We start from the raw sequence: 27125 nt of genomic DNA on the forward strand, positions 1-27125 counted from the left end.
GGTGATGGAGCAGAGAAATTCTGTTTCTTTGATACCTGCACCTCACTTGTGGAAGCAACAAAGAGTCATTAGGACTTTTTAATTTTCCTTAGTTTAGCAATAATTATCTCAGATGAAAAGTTTGAGGAAAAAATGGTCGGTTTTAGTAAGGAAAAAATAAAGAACTTGAGACGAGTGGAAAATAAAGAACTTGAGTGTGTGTGGAAAGAAAAGCAAGGTGAAGGTGCTCACATCCAAACTGCAGAATTCCCAGAGCAGAGGTGCTTAAGATGATGGAAAAGAGTCTGGAATTAAACAATGTGACTTTCAAAGCAGGAAAAACTTTGTATAAAAGCCTCCATAACGTCAGCTCTGCTGAGTAATGACTGAATCCCTGTTCAGCCCTGGGTTTTGTGTCCAGCAAAGTGTGACAGCATTCACAGGGGTCTTAGGATGAGGGAAGGGACTTGGATTTGACTCCATGTTTCAGAAGGCTGATTTATTATTTTATGAGATATATTATATTAAAACTATACTAAAAGAATAGAAGAAAGGATTTCATCAGAAGGCTGGCTAAGAATAGAATAGCAAAGGATGGCAACAAAGGTTTGTGGCTTGGCTCTCTGTCTGAGCCAGCTGGGCTGTGATTGGCCATTAATTATAAACATCTAACATGGACTAATCAAATATCTACTTGTTGCATTCCACAGCAGCAGATAATCAATATTTATATTTTGTTCTTGAGGCTTCTCAGCATCTCAGGAAGAAAAAATCTTAAAGAAAAAAATTTCCATAAAAGATGTCTGTGACAGCAAAGCACATAAACTGGAGTTTTGGAGGGGATGACGGTCTCAGGGTGCAGTGGTGATGGATGAAAAGCTGCCCCGGGCAGGAGCTGTCCCTGTGCTGCTCAATCCCAGCTTCCTGCTGGGGCTCCTTCCATCCTCAGCATCAGTCATGAGGTGGCACTCTTCTCCCAGCAGAGATGCCTTGGAAGTGAGACTGTGTCTAAGGAAAAAAAAAAGCAGCAATGCCTGGAAAACGTTGTCGAGAGATTATTGCAGAAGTTGCTTTGGGAATGTCTGGGCAGGGAGGATTTCGTGTGGTGTGGCAGGGATGGGTTATTTGGAGGATGTACCTTGCTGAACTCTCTCTGAGCTCGGGATGGGGCTTTCCCTGATTTCCTGATGATTCCCAGGTGGGTTTGGGGCACTCACGGCAGCAGCTGCAGCCCAAATCCTCCTGCAGGACAGGACAAGCACAGGGCCACAGGGTCCCTCCTGCAGCTTGCACTGCCAGAACATTGCTGCTTTGGATCCCTGCCCTGATCCAGACATTGGACTGGAGCGTAAACTGGACACCCCTCACTCCCAGGCCTCACCCAAATCAGGGCTCCCAGGCTCAGAGGTGAACAGGGAAAGAACTAAACCCAGGAATTTCTGGCTAAAACCATCTGTCTTTAATGTTCACGTGAGTGTTTAATGAGAAATTTTAAATTTTCCTGATTCTAGCCCCAGTGAGCAGCAGCTCAAACCAGCAGCACCTTCCAAGGAAGGGCCTTGGGACACTGAGCACATCCAGAGGGGCCAACGAGGCTGGAGAGGGGCTGGGAACACAAACCCTGTGAGGAAGCCCTGAGGGAGCTGGGGGTGCTCGGCCTGGAGAAAAGGAGACTCAGGGCTGCCCCCATCGCTCTGCACAGCTCCTGAAAGGGGCCTGTGCTCACCTGGGGCTGGGCTCTGTCTGCAGCAGCACTGACACACCCAGAGCACACAGCCTCGAGCTGCACCAAGGGAAATACAGGTTGGAGAGCAGGGAAAAGGTTTTTCCAGCAAGAGTGAGAAAGTTCTGGAATGGCTGCCCGGGGAGGGGGTGGAGTCCCCATCCCTGGGTGTGTTTAACAGAGCCTGGATGTGGCACTGGGGGCCAGGGTTCAGTTGGGGCTGGGCTGGACTCGATGGTCTTGAAGGTCTCTTCCAACCCAGAGATTCTGTGAATTCTGTGAATTCTGTGAATGGGGATTTTGCTGTTCCACACTGCAGACCTGACTCAGATCTCCACGTTTTACATCTCCATGGGATCCTTGTTAAAGTCCCAAGCACCCTAACAGATGTCTGCTCACGGGGCAGCATCCCCTGGCTCCTCCTGGTTTCCTGAGGTCTGTTTAACCTCCAGGGTGGAAAAGAGAAATAAAATTTGGCCCGGATTCTTTGAAAACTTCCCAAGTCCTTAGACAGGACAAGGGGAATGACTTTAAACCGACAGAAAGTAAGGTTAGATGGGATATCAGGGAGGAATCCTTCCCTGGGATAGAATTCCCAGAGCAGCTGTGGCTGCCCCTGGATCCCTGGCAGTGCCCAAGGCCAGGTTGGACACTGGGGCTGGAGCAGCCTGGGACAGTGGGAGGTGTCCCTGCTATGGCAGGGGTGGCACTGGATGAGTTTTAAGGTTTCTCCAACCCAAACCAATTTGGGATTCCGTGATTATCTCCATGTTTGCAGAGGATGAGGTTTGGGTACTGGGGGAGCTCAGGGATGGGTTTATTCCCTCCGGTACTTCCTGAAGAGTCAATCACAACACCTGGGAGGACTCATGGGACAGGCTGGACACAAGGCAGGTGTCGCTCTGATTTTTGAAGATTTTCTAAGACTTCTAACGTTGACATTCTTGCGGCGAACTTTCTCACACACTTTCTGTAAATAACTCATTGTTTTGCATTCCTTTACAGAAGAAGAGAAAGTTGATATACTGTTAGTCTATCCAGTGTCATTGGAGAGGTGGCCCTGTCACCCTCCAATCCACTTGCACTCTTAGAAAACTATAAATGTTAGAGTCAGAAAATAAACTTCCCTTTTTCTTCACTTTGAGAACAGCGGTGTGTGCTTGTGTTCTTTCATGTCCTATAGTGACATCCAGGCGATAAAAGGGATGTGAGTCTGGGAGATGTTCAAGAAGACATTGGGATCATGCTGAATCCAACCAGCTCTGAGCCCTTCTCTCCTCCCACCACAATAAATTTTTCCCTGGCTGCCAAATCAAGCACCAAAGTGATCACTGCCCTCACCGTGTGCTCCAAGAAGAGGAGTTTATTTTATCCAGAGAGACAAAAGGAGCAAATACTGTGCACAAAGCCCTTTACCTAAATCTGGGAGGTGCTCTGGGACAGGACAGATCAATAGGGCCACCTTGGCTTCTCCCCAAAGCACAGCTGAACATCTGGGCCCCGACGTGAGGAAATGCTCAATCACCACCAAGGCTGAGCTCCTGCCTGGCCGAGCTGAGCTCAGCTCCTCACAGCTGTCTCAAAGAATGGAGACTCTTTATTCACCTTAATCTCACATTTCTAAAGGGAAAAGGGAGACAAACCAGCAATTGCTTATTCCCAGTAGGAATGTGAGTACTGGAAATTAATTGGAAATATAACAACCTCATCCCAACCTAAATCCTGACATTCCACATGGCACATGCTGGGCCCTGCTTCCACAGAGCATTAACTGTAACTCACTCAGTGCAACCCAGATCATTTTGTTCTTGTGTTTCCTATCAATTTTCCAATTACATTTTTATTCCAATTCTGCTGGAAGTGCAGGTCAATGGAAACACAACAATACAGGCACAGAAATTATTTTGCCTGCAAGTTTGCATGAGGATCCAGCAGCCCTGCAGGGAATGAATTACTGAGGCTCAGGAAGAACAGGACCAGCAATATTTGGCTCTTATTTCATGACCTCTTATTTCCTATTTCATGATCTTTCATCTGGAGCTCTCTGAGGTGGGGATTTGTTGTTATTTTTCTTTTCCAGTGGGGAGGCTGAGGAAGGGAACAGTGAACTTGCCCCGAGGCCTCATGGAAGGTGGGCAGTAAAGAAAGGCTGTGGTGAGGATTTGAACATCCTGATGGCCAGGTGGAATTTTGGCCAGCTGGATTTTTGTTGGTCTTTGGTGGAACCAGGAGGATTTTTTTGGCCTGGAGCACTGATTTGGATTTCATGGAGAACTACAGTTTTGGAACAAATTTGTGTTTTTTTTTTTTTTAATTTCAGGTCCTGCTATTTCAACCCAAGTTTTGGCTCAGTGCTGGGGTCTCAGCAGATCTCAGCATCTTTCCCTTTTCTCTCCTCTGCTTTATGGGAGAGTATGGGTGGCAAAAGCGGATGGGTTGTTTGGGGAGCAGGAGGAGAATCAGATGAAACACTCACAGAACACCAAAGTGTTTTCCTGGAGCAGAATTTGTGCTTCCTCGGCCTTTTCCTGTTCTCTGTGCAGTGCAGCTCTCTCCTTCTTTTAGTCAAGATTGAAAATTCCCTGCCCCCAGAATAATGGAGCTTTTTCCTGGGGTGACATGGGGGGCTGTGGCATGTACAGGGACACCAGGGCAGCGACTCCACCTTCCCCTGTGCCCAAAATTAGCAAATCCTTCATGTGGGAGCCTTGGGAATCCTCAGTCCCTTCAAATGCTTAATGTGATCTGTTGATTATCATCAAAGGAGAAAATTCCTTGAGTCATAAGAAGGGAGGAGAAGAGAATTGAACTGGCAGCGGGGAGAAGACAATTAACAGACCTCAGAGCAGCACTGGGAGGGTTAAGAAGTTGTTGCAAGAAAATAATTGGGAAATAATAAATTAATTTCCAATTAATTGGTTGGGTTATGTGGATGTCCCATCCCTGGAAGTGCCCAAGGCCAGGATGGATGGAGCTCTGAAGAACCTGGGATAGTGGAAGGTGTCCCTGCCCATAGAAGAGGCTGGAACAAAATGATTTTTAAGGCCCTTCCAAGCCAAACCATTCTGGGATTCCATGATTCCAAACACATGGTGAAACTGAGCAAAAAATCACCACAAAATATCGTGGTGTGACAGGATTAAATCAGCCAAGGCAAGGAGTGAATCTCTGCTGCACCACCACAGCCCAGAAATGTTTGGGGTTTTGTATTTTTGCTGAAGTCTAATGGCATTTCCTCACTTCCTCCCTCTCCCCACTCACAAAAACATTTGTAGCGCTGAAAGCTTCACTCCATTTCTAATTTGGGAAGATGCTGTGGCAAAGCTCATAACTCTTTTGCTGCAGTTTAGCAGGGTAGTGTTACACAATTTGGCTACAAGAAATCCCTGTAATAAATGACAGCTCTTTCAGCCTCCTGGCAGTGTGAGGCCCAGCCATCAGTCTTGTAAACGTTCCCATAACCATTGAAAAGCTGAAATAATTTGGAACTGTGGCTTAACACATTATTAATCACAGAGCAAAGGGTTTGCTGTGGTCTCAGCAGGAATATGGATGTAACCTCCTGTGATTCTCTCAGGTGGCAGCTCAGGGATAAAAGCCCTGTGCTAATGAGTGGACACAGAATTCAAGGCCAGCATTCCTCAAAATTCAGTCAGCTATGAAGGCTTTCACTTAATAAATCCCCTTGGAAATGCGGACAGGTTGTTTGTGTGTCCATGAGGGTGTTTATCACTGAAAGAGGAGGTGATTAATGATTAATGAATCCTTCACTGTCCTGAGTGAGAATGAGAAACTGAGCCAGCCCAGAGGAGGCTCCAGGATGGGCAGAGGGATGGAGCAGCTCTGCTGGCAGGAAAGGCTGGCACAGCTGGCATTGCTCACCTGCACAGGAGAAGCTTTGGGCTGAGCTCAGGGCGGCCTTGCAGGGCCTGGAGGAGCCCCAGGAGAGCTGGAGAGAGACAATTGCCAGGGGATGCAGGGACAGCACACAGGGAATTGATGAATTTGTGAGGGTCTCCAGGATGAGGGAAGAGATGAGAATCTGACCCCATGTTCTCAGAAGGCTGATTTATATATATTATATTATATTATATTATATTATATTATATTATATTATATTATATTATATTATGCTACACTAAAGCTATACTGAAGAAAGAGGAAGGATACATCAGAAGGCTTAACAAGAATGGATAATAAAAAACTGTGACTGACTCCTCAGAGTCTGACACAGCTGGCTGTGATTGGTCATTAATTAAAAACAATTCACATGGAACCAACCAAATCCGTTGGTAAACAGTCTCCAGCCACATTCCAAAGCAGCAAAACAGGGAGAAGCCAATGAGATAATATTGGGTTTTTTCTCTGAGGCTTCTCATCCTCCCAGGAGAAGAAATCCTGGGTCAAGGGGATTTTTCCAGAAAATATGACAGTGACAGGGAATGGCTCCCAGTGCCAGAGGGCAGGGTCAGATGGGATTTTGGGAATGAGGAATTGTTCCCTGGCAGGGTGGGCAGGGCTGGGATGGAATTCCATCCCTGGATCCCTGGCAGTGCCCAAGGCCAGGTTGGACACTGGGACAGTGGAAGGTGTCCCTGCCATGGCAGGGGTGGCACTGGGTGATGTTTAAGGTCCCTTCCAGCCCAATCCATCCTGTGGCTCTGTGAGCTCTGCTCCCCCTCACTCTGGGCTGGGATTCCCTTGGGAACAGGCTCCTTGTTTGTGTTTTTGGGCCCAGCAGTGATTCCACTGTCCAGGTTTCCATGCAGCCAAAGGGACCAAAGTCACCAACAAGGCAAAGACCCAAACAAAGCTTCACAAAAACCAAAATCATCCTCTGGCTGCATCACTTGGCTTTCAGGATGAAGTCTGGATGGGAGCAGGTAGCAAAGCTCTCTGAGGGGATGGAATCACTCCTCAGGATCCCATTTGGGATCTTTGGGGAAATTCTCCACTTTTTTGGTGTGGCTGCTTAATCACATGGATGTTTTCTGAATGCAAATGTGTCAGAGTGACAACAGAAAGAACCTTGCAAAGCAAACAGCCCCAAGATGAGGATGCCATTAATGGTGTTATTCTCCTCTAGAAGGTTTAATTCACCTCATGAATAATGTGGCAATAATCCCACATTTCCAGTATATACCTTGCCATGCTCAAGCCAAAGCAGCCTGGCCTGTGGCACCTTGAGCTGAATTGCTGTGAACAATTCTCTCCAAAGAGGGAGAGCACAGTCAGAGCCCTGACATTGCAAAACTCCGGGATAATGCTGGAGCTTGTTGCTAACAGGAGAGAGATGGAGATTAAGATGACAACCGCGGGAGAAAATCCACTTTGCAGCCTTTTTTTACCCTGTCATCTGTAGGAGAGAGAGCTCCAAGCACAGCTGATGAGGTGTGATGCTTGAGAGGAGGAGAGTTTGGATTTGCAAGGAGCTCTGAATGTCTTGTTTTCCCACCAGCGCTGCCATCTCCCTTGATAAGCTCATTTCAGAAGTTAATGGAGCAGATCCTTCCTTCCCTGTGCTAATGCTGCATTGTGCTGCTTCAGAGGGGCAGAACAGCACCAAAGCAATCTGCTCCTGGAGCCCTGCCCTGCCCCAGGAAACAGGGAGCAGCCAGAAGGGACCATCCAAAAACCCAGAATCTGAGCAAATCCTTCTGGGGAAGGAGTGGGGCGAGAGGTGCCACCACCCCCTCTGGTTCTGAGGGGTAAAAATGATTTTACTCTACAAAAATGATGCTACTGATGGAACAAATATTCCCCAGGAGTGGAAGAGCGTTGAAGGAGTCCAAGTTTGGCATCACCACCACTCCTCCACCCAGAGCAGGTCCCTGTGCTTTGGACTGCACGCTCAGAGGGAGGCGTGAAAAGCAGAGAGGGATAAATTGCTTTTTGCTGTTTCCCTCAGCTGTGCCGACTAAACAGACAATTCCCTCTTCTCTTTTGGTGCCAGCACGTGGCTGTGGTCGGGGCTGAGAGGGCAGCAGCTGCTCTGGGCTGTGAGGGGGAGGAGGATGACCCAGCAGGGCCCTGCCACATCAGCTGCGACAGCTTCAACTGGGCAATTCTAATTTCGATTTTAATTTTAATTTTAGCTTGCTGCTCTAAATCAGTCTCCAAGCCAGGGAGAGACACTGGAGGAGGGATTGTGCTGCTCTCCCTTTGGCTCTCCCTTGCCATGAGGACGCAAACCAAGCTGACCACAGCAGCTCAATCAGGAGCAGCAGTGAATGGGCAATCAGGCCGGGCACTGCCACACAGAGCAAAGGGTCAGACCTCACTGCTGCAGCTGAATTCTGCCCCCACTCAGGCTCCAGACAGGCAATCTGCTCTCCAGGGATGCTTTCCACACCAAGAGCTTAAGGCTGCTGGTGGTGTTTTTCTCCTGAAGGAAGATTTTCATTGGAATTAGTCCAGAATTAAGGATTTTGGGCAGGTCTCAAGAGCAGCTGGTGGTTCCCCTGTATTTCAGGTGAATTAAATGACTTTGGGCCCTTCTTCATCTCCTACCCACAGCAACACTGGCCATAAATCCAGGGGTCCAATCCATGCAGGATGCCAAACACCTCACCTGCCATTCCATCCCTAGAGAGAATCTACACCTGTGCTTGTGTTCAGGGTGATCATTCTGTGGGACCCAAATAACCATGGATTGCTCCCATCCTGGGGAAAGTGGTCAAAAATAGAACTTTTCTGTTTGTACAGAGGCAAGACTGAGGAATAAACTCCTGTGACAACTGAAACTCAATAGCTGCCATCAGAAGTGCCAGATATTTTTAACTTTATCTTTTTGAAACAAACACAAAATAGAATAGATCAAAGTTAAAAAAACAACAGCCACCACAGCTAGCATACAATTCTGCTGATGAAGGGAAGGGATGGATGACTTCTGATATATAAAAAACAACTTTATTTCCTTTTCCTTTTCTCCTCAAAGGATGGCAGATTGTCAGACTGACACAGCATCAGGTGTAATCCTGAGCTGAGTGAAGGCTGTAATTTGATTAAGGGGTTTGACAGGTTTTGAAACAAGGAATGAATGAACCTGGAGGATTTAATTCATTACAAGTGTAGGTGCTGCATAATGCAGTTTGCATGAACCTTCCCTGCTGCAGCAGCTGGAACATCCCTCACTTTCTGATCCTGCTGAATTCATTGGAACATCCCTCCACTTTCTGTTCCTCCTGAATTCAGTGGAGCATCCCTCCACTTTCTATTCCTCCTGAATTCAGTGGAACATCCCTCCACTTTCTGATCCTGCTGAATTCAGTGGAACATCCCTCCACTTTCTGTTCCTCCTGAATTCAGTGGAGCATCCCTCCACTTTCTATTCCTCCTGAATTCAGTGGAACATCCCTCACTTTCTGATCCTGCTGAATTCAGTGGAACATCCCTCCACTTTCTATTCCTCCTGAATTCAGTGGAGCATCCCTCACTTTCTGATCCTGCTGAATTCAGTGGAGCATCCCTCCACTTTCTGTTCCTGCTGAATTCAGGCAGACTGAGCAGGACTTGTGAAGGGGCAGCTAATGAGGTGAAAATGCAGGGAGGTGGATTCAGCAAATGAAGCCCTGCAGTGATCTGACAGCTGCTGGGGAAGCTCCGTGGAAAAGGAGCTGAAACTCTCCCAAAACACTGAATTGCTTTGAGATTAATTCCCCATCTCTCAGCTCAGTGGCACAAAGTGAATAAACCTGAATAAACCACTGTCCCTTGACAAAGCCTCTGCTTGCACAGGGGGCTGCTGCAGAAACTTGTTGAAACTCAGTGAAGTTGATTAAAGCCCACAGTGTGTCAGCACAGACACAGAGCTGGAGGTGAACAGCTGCAGGTCAGCACTGAAGGGATTTTTTCCAATTAAAGTATTAAAATTTCCTTCTTCTGTGTCCAATATGAGGGGCTTAGCAGCTGGGTGGGAATCAGGCAGTGGATTAGGCCTAATTACTCTTGGCTGTGACAAATCAGGGCTCTGGGTGGCAGATAAGGAGATGGGATGGCCTTGTGGAGCCTCCAGGGGGAAGTTTGGTTCATCCATTGCCTTTTTTTTATAGTATTTTGTATTTTGGCTAAAAAAACCACATTAATTAACACATTTTGGCTCTGAACATTAATACATTAATACCCAAGTATTTTTCCATTCATCCAGCACCACGAAGGACTGGTCCCTAGTTTTTGTTTTTTTGTTTTATTTTTTTTTCCCGATGTAAATTCAAGTTTGGATCACTGGGCTCACTGTGGAACAGACAACATTTCTGAAATGCTTTGCAGACACAAAAAACATCATCATAAATACAGGTGTAGTCTGGCCCCAGAGAGAAGGGAGGCTCAATCCTCTGGTAGAAGTGAAGGAATCTCTTTTTTCATTCCTGAGAGTTGACTTCAGCAGCACCCACGCGCTGTTCCTTGTGTTGGAAACTTTAATAACTTCACTTGAAAATCCTGCCTTTTTGATGGCAGTGGAAATAACATGACTTTTAAACAAGTAGAGGAGACTGTCATTGAAGTCGAGCCAGCTACGTGGGAGTCAGATGATTAAGGTAGATGTGGTGTAGGAGGGGAGAAATACTATCATTTGGAAAAAAATACTGTATTTTGAACAGGTTTAATGTTCTCTTCCAGGAAAGGGGGGTTGTTATTATTAAGAGCATCACCAACATTAGATGCAGGGCTTGATTCTCTGTTGATGTGCCTTGGCTGTAATTGCTCCCATCCATGCAAATTGCCTAAAAATGAGTCTCAGTTATCACTGAGCTGTGCAGCTGAAGTCTGGGGGAGCTGTGTGCTCACTTTTTCAGGTGTGGGAACAGCGAGGGACAGGGTGAGATGGGAGGGAGGGACCTGCTCTGTCCCCCTGGGCCACGCCAGTGTCTGTGTCACACCAGGGATCCATTTCTGAACCTGCCAGAAAGTGCTTCATTCCTGTGGCCCAGTCTGAGTTTTCTCTCAAGGCTGTGTGATGCTGTTCCTTTATTCTTTGGGCAGAAATTGCTGCTCCAGCAAGGATGTCTCAGGTTACAAGATGTAACAGGGGCTGTGTGTTCTATTCCCAACTGTCAGAGCTGGGGCAGTTCTCTGCTGTTCCTGGGGCAGTTTTTCCTTTCTCTCTCCCACAGCCAACCCTCCCTCCAGGAGATCTCTGCTGTCCATGGCCACTGAGTGTCCCTGCAGGGCTGAGCCAATCCCACCATCCCATGGGGAGATGCTCCGCCCAGGGGAGGAGCCAAGCATTCCTACCTGGATCCAATCTGAGCCTGGCACAGCACAGCAGCCTTTGCCCCCTGCATTGCCAGAGGAGCAGCTTTCTGCTGCCCTGCATGGCCAGAGGGAGCCCAGGCCCATCTGCAGCAGCCCTGGAGCTGCAGAGGAAAACTCCCCCCTTGTGCAGGATCCCTGCTGCAGCAGAGCCACAGCTGGCACTGCAGGAGGGCTGAGCCCCCATGGGATGGGGCTGGGACACCCCCTGACACACAGGGGCAGGGACTGCTCTCACTCTGGCAGGGTTGTTTTGTATCACTGCATTTAAATTTTATTTTTATTTTCTTCCCAATAAAGAACTGTTATTCCCATTCCCATATTTTTGCCTGAGAGCCCCTTAATTTCAAAATTTTAATAAATCAGAGGGAGGGAGTTTTGTACATTTTCCATTTCAAGGGAGGCTCCTGCCTTCCTCAGCAGACACCTGGCTTTTCAAACCAAGACAAAGAATAATTCAGCACGTGCCCACAGCAGCAGGAGCAGCTGGAGGGCAGAGGCAGCAATGTGGGGTTGATGCTGAAAGGTTCTGTTCTTGTTTGAAGCAGGTTCCACCTCTGAACCTGCAGCCCCTCTGCTCCTCTCTTTCCTGCCCATCCTGCTTTTTGGAGCATCTCCCCTCTTTCCTTCCCATCCTGCTTTTTGGAGCACGGCACCTGGGCTGGGCTTGTCACTGCTTTCTCTCTGTGGGATCAAGCCAAAGCCAAACGAGGCCAAAAGACTCAGATCTGAGCATTTGCCCTCCTCAGAATCTGATTCCAATGTGGGAGAAAATTGCATAATGTGAAATTTGGGCGTCCAAATTCAGAACTTGAATTACTGCTCACATTTTTTTCATAATCAGGTGATCTTTCATTCCATTGTTCTGACATGAGACAGAAGGAAGGAGGTAGAAAACCTGCACCAACCTCGAATAAATAGAATATCTGAGGTAGATTTAGTGGGATAACTTTTGGTCTGGATGTGAAATCTCAGTGCAGTGATTATGCAAAATCCCTGGTGATGACATGGTTAGACCTGACTCAAAGCAACAAATCTTTCTGCTGACTTAGTGAACACAAGTGCTCTCACATGCCCTGAAAACTGCTCCAGCTCAGGATCTTGGCATTTTGAGGCAAAAAAAGTGTCCTCTGCCTTCCAAAAGGCTCTGTTTTACCATCAAAATGCTTTTGTGCCATAAACAAACCCTCCTGCACCAGCAAATTTCCTTTTCCCCTCCTTGACGGATTTGTACAATTTTTAAACTGGTAGGAAAAGAAGATAAACAATAATCTGTGCTGAAAATGCTTTATATTGAGCAGATACTTTCTCAGCACAATTATTGGTCTCTGAGTCTACAGTGGAGGAATTGGTTGATATTCAACCTTAACCCAAATGACAACCATGAGGTGCTCTGTGTTAGAAACGAGTTCTGATTTATATCAATCCCTCTGTTTTCCTCCAACCTTTCATCCCACACATCCACAAAAAGAATTAGAGGACCTTGTTACTCATTTTGCCTGGGATTTGAGTGACCATGTGCATTTGAGTGGCCTTTTCCTGGTGTTCATTGCAATCTTATGAACTCAGAGCTTTCCCAGCAATCTGTGGCTCAAAACTCACTGAGAAAATCACATTTCTTCCTTGACAGACTCCAACTGTTCCCAGGGTCTCTTTAACACCAAGCCTTTGGGCTCACAATGATGAAAAAAAGCAAGATTTTACAGCCTGGAGAACAGAAGGGAACTACCCCAGCACAAATAATACTTTTTTACAAGATTTCCCAGCCTGAGCTGACTGTAATTACACGACATCTATGGAAAACACAGTTGCTGCCTAATGCCACCACCTGCTTGGAATATCCTCTTTATATCAGCATGGTTTCATCATTTCCTTCCAGTGTGATGCCACGGGCTCTCATGATAAACACTTTATAACACATATTATAAAACACCAGCATGGATTAATAGCACAACCTGCATTTTCTGGGCTTTCACGGCCCCAGTTGCACACCAAGTGTCATTTTTGTGCCACCACATCTGCTCCTCCTGCTCTTTTCTTCTCCTTTTGTCCAAACAACCTACAGGTAAGTTGTGTGTTTTGTCCATTTGAGTAAGTTCTGGCCATCCCCCATTAAATTGCTTTAAAATGGATTTTTCCTTATCTCCTCCAGTCCTGCAGTAAGTAGAATGGTGCAGATAAGGTGTGTGGTGCTGTGTTCACCTGGAAGGTGTCTGGATGAAGGGAACTGCTCTCCCTGTGACATCCCAGGGCTGGGGATCCTGACATCAGCCTGGGGATGCTGATATCCCCCCGCAGTTTTGGGGAATTGACACTGAAGGATGCTACTCCAGCTCTCTAAGCACTGCCTGGAGTTCTGGGGGGTTCCATGGGGTCCCTCCTGCATCCCTGAAGGACAGTGCACACATTTTGGTGTCCTCACCTCTCCCAGGCGCCTGTGGGATGCTGAGGGAGGAGAGAGGGGTCTGGTAACCTGATATGGATGATATTGATAAAATATTGTGCAATCATGGAATGGTTTGGGTTGGAAGAGGCCCTGAAGGTCACCCAGTGCCACCCCTGCCATGGCAGGGACACCTCCCACTGTCCCCAGTGTCCAACCTGGCCTTGGGCACTGCCAGGGATGCAGGGATGGAATTCCAGCCCAGCCCTGCCAGGGAACAATTCCTCATTGCCAAGATCCCATCTAACCCTACTCTCCCCCTTTTTTGTTTTTATTTTTAATCCTTTCCTGTTTTTCCTCAGTCCCACAGCTCCCCTTTACTCTCGGTGCAAATCAGCCAAAAAATTCAAGAATTTCCACCTCTGTCTTGGCTGCTGCTGCATCCCTGGGGATTTATTTCAGCCCCTAAAGATGCTCAGGCTCATTTTGTGCTGCCCTCAGGCTGTGTCCATGTCCCAGTGGGTAAATCTGGAAATCAGATCTGGCTGAAGAACGAGGCTTCAACAGCCCCAGCCCCTCGTGCCCTGGCTGTGGTGCAGCCCTTGGGGGGAAGGTGCTGGGCAGAAACTGCTCTGATTATTTGAAGCTTTCTGTGCATTGGATTCTGGCCACTTTGTGGACATCAGTAAAGCTTGGCTGGTGTCTTTTCCCCATTAGAGGCTCTTCAGAAGACTACTTTGAAATTTTAAGATTCTCTGTCTCCTGGATCCTGCTAGCAAGAAGTGAAAGAGTTTAATCTGCACAAAAAATTCCAGGGGAACCCTTGGAAATGTTGTAATTTTTTTTTTCTCCATGTTACTCTGTTCTGCTGTGTGTGATATTTATAGAATATAATGAAAAGAGTTTTGGGAGAGATGTGATCTCTGTCTTGGCTGCCATAAAGAGAATCAGCCCTGAGATCTGTGTTTTCAGGAATCTCTGCTCCAGTTCTCTTTCCAATGGAATTCTTAGCCCATATTTATGGGGTTATTTATTCTGTTATCTTTCCAATGGAATTCTTAGCCCATATTTGTAATGGACCTGCCACACCTGCTGGAATTTTGGCTTTTGGTTCCTTTCTTGATGGCAGATTAAGCATCAAACCACAGATGATAGATGGAAAGCATGGTGGGAGGGATGAACTCAGAACCCAAGGAAGGGCAAAAGAGGAAGGAGAATTTCCATGGACTGAGAATTTTTGTCCATTCCAGTTTGTACAATGAAATATTCCAGGTTTGTTGGGTCTGTCCCTGTGGAATGGCTCTTTCCATCCATCTGCAGGACAGATTTCCTGAGGGAAGGACACCCTGCCTGGATCCACCCTTCCTCCTCCCATGGCTGTGAAGTCACCTCATGGTTTTGCAAAGCCAAAACTTCCAGTGTGGGCACTTTATCCAGATTATAAACATTCATCTGCTTCTAACCTCCCATTTGCCTCTTAATTAGAGCCTTAATTGCTTTTTCTCTGAGGCCATTGAGGAGCTGACAGGCACAGCACAGCTCAGTTCAGCCCTTTGGGGTCCCAATTCAGAGGCCACCAGAGACTGAGTCCTGCTCCACAGCTTTGGATCAAAACTGTGCATTAAACCTTGGATGGTTTTGGACTGAATTTCTATCTCTGGTGGCTTTTGAATGCTTGATGGGTATTTTATATCCCTTTGGAGGGTAAAGGAAGAGGTAGCAAGGTTAAAATTCATGTTTTATGCCTCAAACCTTGGATCTTGACTAATTATGAGGGGTTTAAAGTCCTGGTTTAGTTGTGACCAAGCCCTGATGGGAGTGCCTTAAGGAGGAGATTCAGCCCTTGACTCATGGTGGGAAAAGAGCATTTTCCTTAAAATGCAAAGCAAATCCTCCTCCCCTTCACAGCTGTGGAGCTGGGGCTGCTGCCTTTGAGGCAGAGTTTTGGCCAGACAGGAACCTTTGACTGCCTCAAAACCTTTGGCTTTGGACTCTTCTGCACTTTTTCATGGCGTCTGTCACAGCCGTATTGGCAGCTGGAGACTCATTGCTGCACTTAATACCTGAAAAAGTGGCTAATTTGTTGTCTTCCCACTGGAAAAAAGGGATTAATGGAAACAGAATTGGAAAACGATGAAAATGGATGGGGGTTTTTCCCACTCTGGAGAATCGAAGTGTAATAAATTAATACTATGCAAGGTTGCAAAGAAAAAAAAGAAAAAAAAAGCAGCTAATGGCTGGTTAAAAAAAGTGCCAGCACAATTTAATTGGAGTGGCTGACTCATAAATCTTTGAATCTTTTTTTGTTCTGGTGGTGCCTGGCAGCTCTGCCACAGTCAGATGGATTTATTTTTCTTTAGGGAAGTCCCCCTCTCTCTCTCTCTCTCTCCTCCCTCCAGTTCACATTGGTCTGCAGCAGTCAGAAATGGGGAATCAAAGTTGTCAGCCTTGGTGTTGTTTAAGGCTGGAAGTCCTGTTAGACACAGTTGTGATGATGATAATAATGATAATAATGATAATAATGACAATTCAGCAATTGTTTGTAGCTGGGTTATTTTGCTGGCAGCTGGAATCTCAGGGAGCCTCTCCCAAGGAGAGAGGAGCAGCCAATCCATGGCCAATCCACGCTGGACACTCATCTCAACCTCCAGAGGGGCAAAAAGATGTTAAAGACACATAATCCACAATTTTTTCAATGGTGACAGAGGAGAACAATGAGAGCTCTGAGCTGGGCTGTGAATTTTTCAAAGCCGTTCAATTCTTCGCAGTTATTAAAAACAAGGAGGAGCCAGCTTGGAGTTTTATCATCACAGGCAAATTTAGGCTGGAGGGGATTTCTATCCACTTTTGTGATATCAGGCACATCCTGATATCCTCTTGGGTATCCTCACCCTCTTCCAACTCTGTTCCTTGTCGGATCTCAAGATCTCAGTCCTGAGATGCTGAGCCTCCGAGACCACCTTGGGGGGCTCGGGAGTCCTGGAATGTTGCCAGAAGTGTCTGGTGGCTGGACTTTGGTCCTACACAGGAGACGACAAGGATGAGGGCTTCACCAGGGTGAATGGCGAAAAGATTAGCTAATTAGAGGGTGAGACACAGGGTTTAGGATTTATGTACAGGGGGGTTTAGAGGAGTAAGATGGAGGAATTGGGGTGTGTCCTGTCCTTCTTCTTCTTCCTCTTCTCCTCCATCTTCTTTGGCCACGGTGGCATTCTTGGATTGGTTATTACTGAGAGTGCACCGAGTTATAAGAATAGATGGTATTGGGGAAAAGGATAAATATTGTACACGTAACAATGGGTATAAAGATACGTGCCCGGGAGGGGGAGACAGTGTGCTCATGGCTGACTGCTGAGCAGAGCTCTGTTCGGCTGAAAGAACATCTTTTAGATAAACAATTAATAAACATAAAAACCGAAAGAAGAACTGAAGCCTCTTCTCGTCCTTCGATACGCGGGCTGCCCCAAGGCCACCCCGGGCCTTTCCAGGCCCTCAAACAGCCGAGATAAACGGACAGTTCCTGACAAATCCCTGGAACTTTGGCTCCCCTTTTAGCCTTGGCCCCTGCCATGGAAGGTCCTCCACAAGAAATTTGGGGGCTCTGACCTCACTTTGCTCCTGGTGGGAGATAAATCCTGATCAGACCTGCCAGTGGAAATTATTTGTCCAGTTCATCACTTTGTAAATTCAAACTGCTGGGAGGAGCCTACAAAACACCCCAGAGTGTGAGTTACCCTCCCCACTACTCATTTCTGGGAGGTTCATGGAATTCAGCCAAATATTCCCTCTGAATTCATTTATCTAAATCAAATTTTAGCATTCCTCAAGTATCTCAAACATGTTCCTCATAAGCATTGGAAATTTGGTTTTGGAGATCTCCTTCCTTTCTGCTTTGTTTTGGATGTTTCTTTAAATCAGGTTTCATTCTGGGATATCTCATATTTAACAATCCTGTATTTAATAAAATCCTATTCATTAAAGATAAAGGTTTATGCCATTCTACAGAAATCCAAACTAAGGAAAAAGTGTCAAAATCAGGAAGAAAAGAAATCTTGGAGAGAATTGTGACTTTCTTTAAATCATTCTTGGGAATATTGGGAATGAAGGAGAGGGAGTGAGTAAGCAAGGGCAGGGAGTCCAAACTTTGATTTTCCTTGGAATGCTGTGATTGAGACCACTGAAATCACTGCTACTCTTTGTGATTTGTTTTTCCTTAAATCCTCTGAGGACTTTTTTCAGAGGCCTTGGGAATCCCAGGAACTGTGCCACGATGGGAGTTTTTAGTGCTGGCAGCTGCCTTCTAGGATAAAAAATTTAATTCTAGGATAAAAAATTTAAACTCATGAATTTTCTGTATTTTTTTCATGTCCTTTATGTAGCCAGTGGTGTTTCTGCAGTCCACAGCCTTGTTCTTTTTAATCTATCAACTGCTGAGTTTGAATTTCTGCTTTAATTCACAACTTTGCTCAATCTTTAAACTTTTAGGTCACTTTTGGCTTTACAACTGCTGCTCTATTCAATTTTGTGACAACTTTCTGCTGAAGGTGAATTATCCTTCTGCTCACATTCTTTAGAAACAGATGAAAATATTTGTAATTTTAGAGGGGCCTTCTGGTTATCAGGGTGTGTAATGCAAAGTGATTCCAGACACTTAAAATCTTCTTAAAATCCTGTGATTCCAGACTCTTAAAATCTTAAAATCCTGTGATTCCAGACACTTAAAATCTTAAAATCCCGTGACTCCAGACACTTAAAATCTTCTTAAAATCCTGTGATTCAAGACACTTAAAAAGCATTTGGAATCACAGATTTTCGGAAGAATTTAAGTGTTTGGGATGACAGGATTTTAGGGAGAAGAGTTTATGTGTCTGGAATGACAGGATTTCAGGAAAAGTTTATGTGCCTGGAATCACAGGATTTTAAGTAGAGTTCAAGTGTCTGTAATCATAGGATTTTAAGAAGAGTTTAGGTGTCTGGAATCACAGGATTTTAAGGAGACGCCTAAGGAGTTTAGGTGTCTGCAATCACAGTATTTTAAGAAGAGTTTAAGTGTCTGGAATCACAGATTTTAATAAGAGTTCAAGTGTCTGGAATAATGGGATTTTAAGAAGAGTTCAAGTGTCTGGAATCATGGGATTTTAGGAAGATTTAGGTGTCTGGAATCACAGGATTTTAGGAAGTTTAAGTATTTTGCATCAGAGGATTTTAATAAGAGTTTAAGTGTTTTGGATCACAGGATTTTAGGAAGAAGAGTTTAGGTGTCTGGAATAACAGGATTCTAGGAACAGTTTAAGTGTCTAGGATCACAGGATTTCAGGAAGAGTCTGAGTATCTGGAATCACAGGATTTTAGGACGTGTGGAAGTGTCTGGAATCACAGGGTTTTAGGAAGAATTTAAGTGTCTGGAATCACAGGGTTTTAGGAAAACTTTAGGTGTCTGGAATCACAGTATTTTAAGAGGATTTTAAGTGTCTGGCATCATGAGATTCTAGGAAGAGTTTAAGTGTCTGAAATAATGAAGTTTTAAGAAGAATTTCTGTGACTGGAATCAGAGGATTTTAGGAAGAGTTTAAGCATCTGGAATCACAGGATTTTAGGAAGAGTTTAATATTTGAAATCACAGGATTTTAGGAAGAAGAGTTTATGTGTCTGGAATGACAGGATTTTAGGAAGAGTTTAAGTGTCTGGAATCACAGGGTTCTAGGAAGAATTTAAGTGTTTTGGATCACAGGATTTTAGGAAGAAGAGTTTAGGTGTCTGAAATAACAGGATTCTAGGAAGAGTTTAAGTGTCTGGAATCAGAGGCTGTTAGGAAGACTTTAATAGTCTGGAATAATGAGATTCTAGGAAGAGTTCAGGTGTCTGGAATCACAGGGTTTTAAGAAGAATTTATGTGACTGGAATCAGAGGATTTTAGGAAGAAGAGTTTAGGTGTTTGGAATGACAGGATTCTAGGAAGAGTTTAAGCATCTGGAATCAGGGGATTTTAGGAGGAGTTTAAGTGTCTGGAATAATGAGATTCTAGGAAGAGTTTAAGTGTCTGGAATCACGGGGTTTAAAGAAGAATTTATGTGACTGGAATCAGAGGACTTTAGGAAGAGTTTAAGCATCTGGAATCACAGGATTTTAAGAAGAGTTTAATATTTGAAATCACAGGATTTTAGGAAGAAGAGTTTATGTGTCTGGAATCACAGCATTTTAAGAAGAGTTTAAGTGTCTGGAATCACAGGATTTTAGGAAGAGTTTATGCGTCTGGAATCATGAGATTCTAGGAAGTGTTTAAGTGTCTGGAAGCAGAGGATTTTAGGAAGAGTTTAAGTGTTTTGGATCATAGGATTTTAGAAAGAAGAGTTTGAGTGTCTGAAATCATGGCATTTTCAGAAGAATTTATGTGACTGGAATCGGGGGATTTTAGGAAGAGTTTTAGTGTCTGGAATCACAGGATTTAATGGTCAATGAAGAGGGTGCCAGCCCAGCTTCTGTCTGTGCCTTCCTGTTTGGAAAACAGGAGCAGGGCCAGAGTAAAGCAAATTTTGGGATGCTGTCACTGCTCTGGCCATGGAATAGTCTGTGTAGGCTCGGCAGTGATGAGCAAAGACAGGATTTTGGGGCACCCCTCAGTGCTTGGCCCTGGTTTAGGAAGGAACAACGTTGTGGGAGTGTGGAAAGAACTGGAACTGCCCTTTCTCCATGCCCAGAGAGATCCTGGAGGGATTGCAAACACAGGAGGTGCAAAATGAAGCTCTGCTTGAGCAAGTCTGATACGTGGTCAGCACAGAATTATTTCATAATATCTGATCTGTTGGGTAATCCCTAAATACCTGTCTTTTAGAGATCTTACCTTTTAGTATGAGTTACTGCTTGAATCTGAATATTATATTTGAACACTTAGGGCTGAGGGAGCAGCTGGAGTTGTGAAGAGCTGAGGAATTAATTGGTGAGGAAGGTGTGAGAGATGGACAAAAAGCCATTCTCAAACATTCATAACAGGTTTGCAAAGTACAGCACTACCCAGAGAATAAAGCTGTTAAACAAATGTGTAATCCCTTTTCCCTGAAAGTGAAAAACAGCAACACTTTAGCTGAAATATTCCTAATCAGCACCTCCTTTTTATTTCCCACAAACACTGCTGGCTGATTTCTTGCTATTCCTCGTAGCTTTGACTATTGTGAAATTGTAATTGCCTCCTCTAAGTCTCACAATCCTCTTCAGCAATGGAACTCATCTTTTTCCACCTGTAGAGAAATCTTCCTGAAGGAAACATGAAATGAGATGGGAATTCCTTTCCCTGCTGGCATTTACCACTCCCCTCCTGCTAATGCCTGTAATTTTCTGTGTGAGAATAAATAACAGTGGAATGCTTCTTTGTTAGACTCAGTAAAATTAAAATGGGATGGAAGTGAAAGGAATTGCTGGCAGCTCCAGGGAAGTGGGGACGTGTGAGAAGTTAAACCTTGTCCAAGTCTGGCACCCAGCAGCAGGAGATGTTAAAATTCCTAAAAATAGCAAGGAAAGCTGCAGCCTGGAGAGCCCTTGTGGTCTGATCATTTCTGGAATGAAGATGATCCCGTTTGGAGCAGAAGCCACTTGTTCCTGACCCTGCTCAAACTGCACTTCAGTCACATCCTGCAGCACAATGAAACCCACTCTTGTCCTTTGTCTTGCAGGAACACTCAGGTGGGAGAAATCCTGGTGTTTTTCTTCCTGTCACCCCTGCGCCCTCAAGAAGCACTTGGAGAGGATAAATATTTCTTCCTCGAAGAGCAGTAGAAAATTCAAGTGAGAAACTCCAACCCCAGCGATTTTTATTTGGAGAGAGAGCAGAGTCAGCTGAGAGGTTTTGAAGGGTTGGAACTGCTTAAATCCGTATCAGAGGGAGATATTTGCTAGGACTGGGCAAGGCCAAGGGGTAAATGCAGCATTTCATCCCAGAGAAATCAAACCTTCAATAAACCAGTCAGTGAAAAGGGCTGCAGTGAAGAGGGCAACAGCTTTATACAATATTTGTCTGGTTGATAACACCGTTTACTGTATAAATAACCATCCAAGTGAACATTTTATTGCTTTGCACACATGTTTTCCACAGCTGGCAAGTGTGGTTGTTTCTGTGGCTGTAAAACCTCCTGCAGATGCTGCTCTCAAAGCTGCCCCAGTGCCAGAATTGTAAATAAACCGTATTCTGAGTTTATTTGTAAAATTATCCCTCTGAACCTGAAGTTCTCTGGCTGGCTTTGTTGCTTGGTTTTTTGCTTTTTCTTTTGACAGCTACAAATGTGCAGATCATTTTCTTTCCTTGGAACTGTTCAATGCTCAAATGTTTATTTTTAGGCAGAGGGAATTGCCAGAGTGTCACCAAGTGCATCCCAGTGGCCAGATACAACTTCACAAGTCTTGGTCAGAATTTTCCTCTTTCTCACCCTTTTCTCCCCCTTTTTTTTTTCATCTCTCTCTTTGAGTTTATTTCTCAGTTTCTCTTGCTATTGTACACTACCTGACCTTCTCACTACATCTTCCAAATTTAAAACGTTTTCCTTTCCTTCTTATGGGTCTATTTCCTTATCAGAATTATACATTTGCTTAATTTTTTTAAAATACCTACTTTGCTTGTGATGATAAGACTTCCCTTAGAAACAGATTTCACCAGGTGAAAAAGGCTTAAAAAATTTAAGCCTATGGCTAGGATTCAATTATCATAAAATATTCCTAACTGTAGATTATTTTACATTTAAAACTCTGGGAAATGGAGGCTGCAAAATGTGGAAATACCAGATGTGTCCTCCAGCTGCAGTGAAGTTTGGTTGGATTTTTTTCCCCATTTTCAAGGCTCCTCAGTGGCTCCACAGCAGCCTAATGTGCTTTTGTTGTCCCAAAATCAATGTTTTTGGACACTGGAGAGATGTGCACCACCACCAGGAAAAGCACAGAAATAAATCTTTGCAAAAGTTTTATCCTTTGATTCCAAAGAGATATTTTTGAGTGTTGTGGTAAATAAATACATTTAAAAATGCATATTGAAAGGATCCATAACAAATATTTTTAAAAACCAACCTTATTTTGAGTGTTGGATGGTGCTGGATGAAGGAATCAGATTGACTTCATGTTTTTGGAATATGCTTTGCTGAGGATTCTGCCCTCAAATTCATTTTCATGGCAGAGAGAATGGGAATAACCGAGGTGTAGGGATTATCTCTGGGATAATACTTTGTTATGTGCCTTAGAAAAAACACATCCACTTCTTTTTGCATCTCAGGAAGTTGTGGCAAAGCTTCCATGGGGAATTAAAGGGGTCCTTGAGTTGAACTTTCTGCTGAATTTTAATTTGGTTCATTATTTTAATGCCTTTTAAGAAAATGCATTATTCTTCATTTCCCGTCCTAACACACAATGCAGAATTCCCATGACAATCCATAAAAATTGCGTTTCATACAACAGATAAATGTGATTTTGGAGCACTTAGGGTGGAAAGCATTATAAATGTATTTACCTGTTGAGTCAAATTTAAGCAGAATCAATAATTAATAACAACATTAGCAAAGGTTTACCCTTATAATTTCCCATTTTTTTTTCTCATTGAAGCTGTCTCTGAGTGGGGAAGCTCTGAAAACAGATAAAGGATTGTTTTTCCTGCTCAAATTTGGGAGTGGCTTTGCTGATGGGTGACACAACCTGATGACCTCAGTCTGGTCTGGATCCCTCAGCAGTGACACCAAATGAGGACACTGCTGTAGGTGACATCACATTCTCCTGGCTTCAGCTTTTATAAATTTATAATTTTGGATTCCATAACAACTCTGCTGGCAGGAGTGCAGGGCTGGGCTTTGCTGCTGGGAGCAGCGTCTTTCCCTGCTCTCACTCTGCAGCGGGTGGGAGAAGGAAAGGTGAATATTTGACTGCCTAAATTGGCTTTCAGTGTTTGCCAGGATGCAAAGAAATATAAACATTTGTAATATTTGTGTAAATTTGTGTGAATATTTGTAAATTAAAAGAGTGGAAATTCCAAGTGCTGGTAGAAGGTTGGACTGATTGTACCTTCAACAAAAACCACTCAGTGCAAGGGGTCAAAGCCCAGCACAAGAAGCTACTTCTGCACAAATATGTTTTAGATTTTGTGCTGGTAATTCTGACATTATGTGATGCCCTCTGCTCATATCTCACTCAGCAGGAGACTCTACCCAAACAGAACAGCCTAAAATGTGAAATGGAGCCATCCAGTGCAGGGGAAACTCTTTAATCCTGGATATCTTCCGTGAGTTTCCAAACCACAGCATTCAGTTTCTCTCTTGATAAGGACTGGAGAGGTTTGCGATAACGAAAAATGTGATTTTATCTCAAGCCCTGCCAGCCCAAGCAGTCTGAGGGGTTTTGTGCTGCAGTGGTGGCTGGTGATGGGTGAATGGGAGAGGTGGCCAGGCCAGAGCAGCAAAGAAAACCCCTGGGAGAGAGCCCTGGGATGTGCAGGGGTGAAAACGAGGTGAGAGAAGGGGGAATCACAAATAGAGAAAGATGAGACTCTCAACCAACAATTCCACATTTGCTGCACTGCAGGAATATTCTGCCTTTTGATCCTGTAGGTGGTTTTGGTGAGACATTTTTTTTTTTTCTGCCACTACTTGCCAATCACTTTGCTGGAAAACACAGTGTTCAGCAAACCTGAAAATATCCCCCACCCCCCTGGGATGTCAAGTTCCTTCAGCTGCAGTTCTGAGATCTCAGGATGGTTTCAGGGAACAAACAGCAATTCCCTCATTGTCTCACCCCAAGGTGGTGCAGATGTTTGAAATCTCGGTGCCTACTGCACAGATCAGGAGCTCTAAACATTTCATCTTGATTTCTCTTCAGTACCACCTACTTCCTGGAAAGCCTTGCATTTACCACTTCAAATTCCCTGCCAAGTTCCCTTCAGTTTTTGTGTTGTGGTTTTTGGTTTTTTTTTTCCCTCTGCTCCATTTTTGTCTCACACGTTTATTATATGGTGACAAATGCAGTTTTCTTCTGACACCACATAATAGATGTGTGAAACACACACACACACACATGTTCTAGTAAGAGACTGCTCTTTATTTCCTGGCTCCAGTTGCAAAACATGAGTCAGGGTTGGAAAGGTTGTGCCTCTGTCAGAGCTGTGGAATCCACGTGCTCAAACTTTCCTGGGTTTTGCTGCAGTCCTGGGGAAAAATGGCAAATCTCATTGTTATATTTCTATAATCAGTGTTTTCTCATCCCCCAAGCACATCAAATCTTCATTTTATAATAGCCATTCCTATGTGTTGATTATATTTACTCATTTCAGGCATTGATGCTGTTATTAACAGGAAAAAAACACCTCCAGCTTCTAAAACACAGATAAAAGTACCCTCCTGGCTTTAATACAAAAAAGAAACATTATTTTAGTGGCGAATTTGCTGTGGATTTCAAGCACTTTTTTTTCCCCTGCACCAAGTGATTTCTGCTGTTCTGCTGCATAACTGCAGGTAACAACCACCCAGCATCTCCATGAGACTCCGGTGACACAACATTCCAACATTGTACATCCCAGCTTCCAGTGTTCTGTGCACTCCTGTGGGGCCCCAGTGAAACACCAACTCAGATGAGACCTTTTGTGAGCTAGAGTGGAACAAGCCCCACGTTACAAGTTAAAACAAAAACCAAAGAAAACGAGCAGGCAAAAAAAAAAACCTAAAAAGAGAGAACTGAACACATCATCACTTCCTACTGGATCCAGCCTTGGAATGCCACAGGGCTGGCAGTTGTTCTGCAGATACCCAGGAGTGATTGGAAGCAGCAGGACCACGGTGCTTCCACGTTAATCACAAACAGAGTTTTTGCATTGAATTTTTTTTTTTTTGGTTGCTTTTCCCTAAGCAATTTTATCCCACAAGGTCCCTGTGGTTGAGCTGCTCCTGCAATAGAATGACAAATAACTGGGTGACATGCTGTGAAAAATTCAGAAAATGAGAGATGCTATCCCATTTTCCAAGCAGAGCAGAAACAACACTAATTCCGTTAGGCAAGATGGAACAGACAATTAAACCGGGCATGCTTTTAATTTTGAAGCTCACCAGAGAACGAACTCCTTTTTCAAACGCAACGACTGTGGAAGTGATTCCTTTAAAATGAAGCAAAACCACTGATTTTCCTTGCTAAAATTAAAGCATTTACCTCATACAAAGTATAAGAAATGTTACCTGTTGCCTCCACCATTCCTTCTAGGATTACAACAATTTCTAGCTCCTCTTTGGGCAACTGGGCTTTGGAAATCTCCCAGAAAGGACTCTGCTGGTTAATCTCATGGCTGATGATCAGTGGTGAAACCAAAAAGAGACGATCATCCCCTGTGTAATAACCTACGTTGATATCTGTCTGGTTGAGTGGTATAAATTCCCCCTCCTTTGTCTGTTTGGATTTGATCAACTTGGCTCGTATTGATGCCTCTACAATGTGTGAATTCCTAAGGTCTCCTACTCGGAACATCAGACACAGCTTTCCATCCCGCATGGAAATGACTGCGTTTGTAGAAAAAACCAAGGTTTCTGCCCTCTTCTTGGGTTGGGATATTTTCACAAACATGCAGCCAACCATGAAGGCGTTGACGATAGAACCTAGGACAGACTGCACTAAAAGCAGGATAATTCCCTCGGGACACTTGTCCGTGATGACCCGGTAACCGTACCCAATGGTGGTTTCGGTCTCGATTGAGAATAAAAAGGCTGAGACAAACCCATTGAGGTTGCTGACGCAGGGGGTCCACGTGCTGTCCCCTATGTGATCCATGTCCCCTCGCATGTAGGCAATGAGCCACCAGATCATGCCGAAGAAGAGCCAGGTCACCGTGTAAACCATGACAAAGATCAGCAGGTTGAACCTCCACTTGAGATCCACCAGGGTGGTGAAGATGTCAGTCAAGTACCGGTAAGTCTCTCTGACATTCCCGTGGTGGACGTTGCATTTCCCATCTTTCCGAACGTACCTCTGGATTTTCCTCTTGGCGCATTCCTTGCTGATGTTTTTTGGCAGATCCTCTCGCGCTTGTTTGGGCAACTTTGGTTGATGGATTGTGACAGGGCTCTCGATGTCCTGCTCCATTGAGTCTTCTTCCAGGACGTTGGCTGCCGTGGAAAACAAAAAACACATGGAAAAGTCATTATTCCTCTTGTTATTGCTCTAAGTCAACACACAACCTTTTCCTGTGTTAATCAATAAAATGATCATCCTTGTTCTTTGCTAAATCCATTGTGTTTTGCTAACACAAAAATTGGACGCCAAGCACCCTCCGCATTTTATTGCTACACAGAAATAAAATTAAAGCAAACTCTCGTTTCTTATCAGGTCATCCTACCCACACCCATATTTAAATTTCACAAGATGGGTTTAAGCAGATATTCCTTCCCCCCTCGCCCCTTTGCAGTTTAATGAATGAAATTTTTTATGCACCAAAAAAGATCTTACAGAGATAAAAGATATAAATGAGGCAATGGATTCACTTGGGGGTGAGCAGAGAAAATGAGCTATTGCTGAGCTATTTTTTCCCATCAATTGCATTGCTGTGGGGAAAGTATTAAATAAGTACAAGGAGGTTTTTTTTAAAAAAAAAAAAAACAAACCAACAGTTTTTAGAAAGAACCAATCCCCCTCTTGTTGAAGGAAAGTTGTAATATCTATCAAGAGCAATTCAAGCACACTTCCACAGAAAATCAATGTCTTGCTGATAATGAGACAAGGAATTGTGTGTCCTTCTCCCAGCAACCTAAAACCAACGGTACTTCAGATTTCATTTGAATTCACTGTGCC

The 27125-nt window shown here is 44.5% G+C and overlaps 1 protein-coding gene across 2 annotated transcripts in view; it reads right to left on the reverse strand.

The window, feature by feature from the left end:
- Positions 1 to 27125, reverse strand: part of KCNJ6 (potassium inwardly rectifying channel subfamily J member 6) — a 178617-nt gene that overhangs the window by 12726 nt on the left and 138766 nt on the right. For both annotated transcript variants that reach the window (XM_064705347.1, XM_064705338.1), the window contains one exon: positions 25523 to 26443. In XM_064705347.1, coding sequence (XP_064561417.1) covers positions 25523 to 26443 — 921 coding nt within the window. The remainder of the gene's footprint in view (positions 1 to 25522; positions 26444 to 27125) is intronic.

This window comes from Zonotrichia leucophrys, chromosome 1, assembly GCF_028769735.1.
Source record: "Zonotrichia leucophrys gambelii isolate GWCS_2022_RI chromosome 1, RI_Zleu_2.0, whole genome shotgun sequence".
NCBI classification, from domain to species: Eukaryota; Metazoa; Chordata; class Aves; order Passeriformes; family Passerellidae; genus Zonotrichia; species Zonotrichia leucophrys.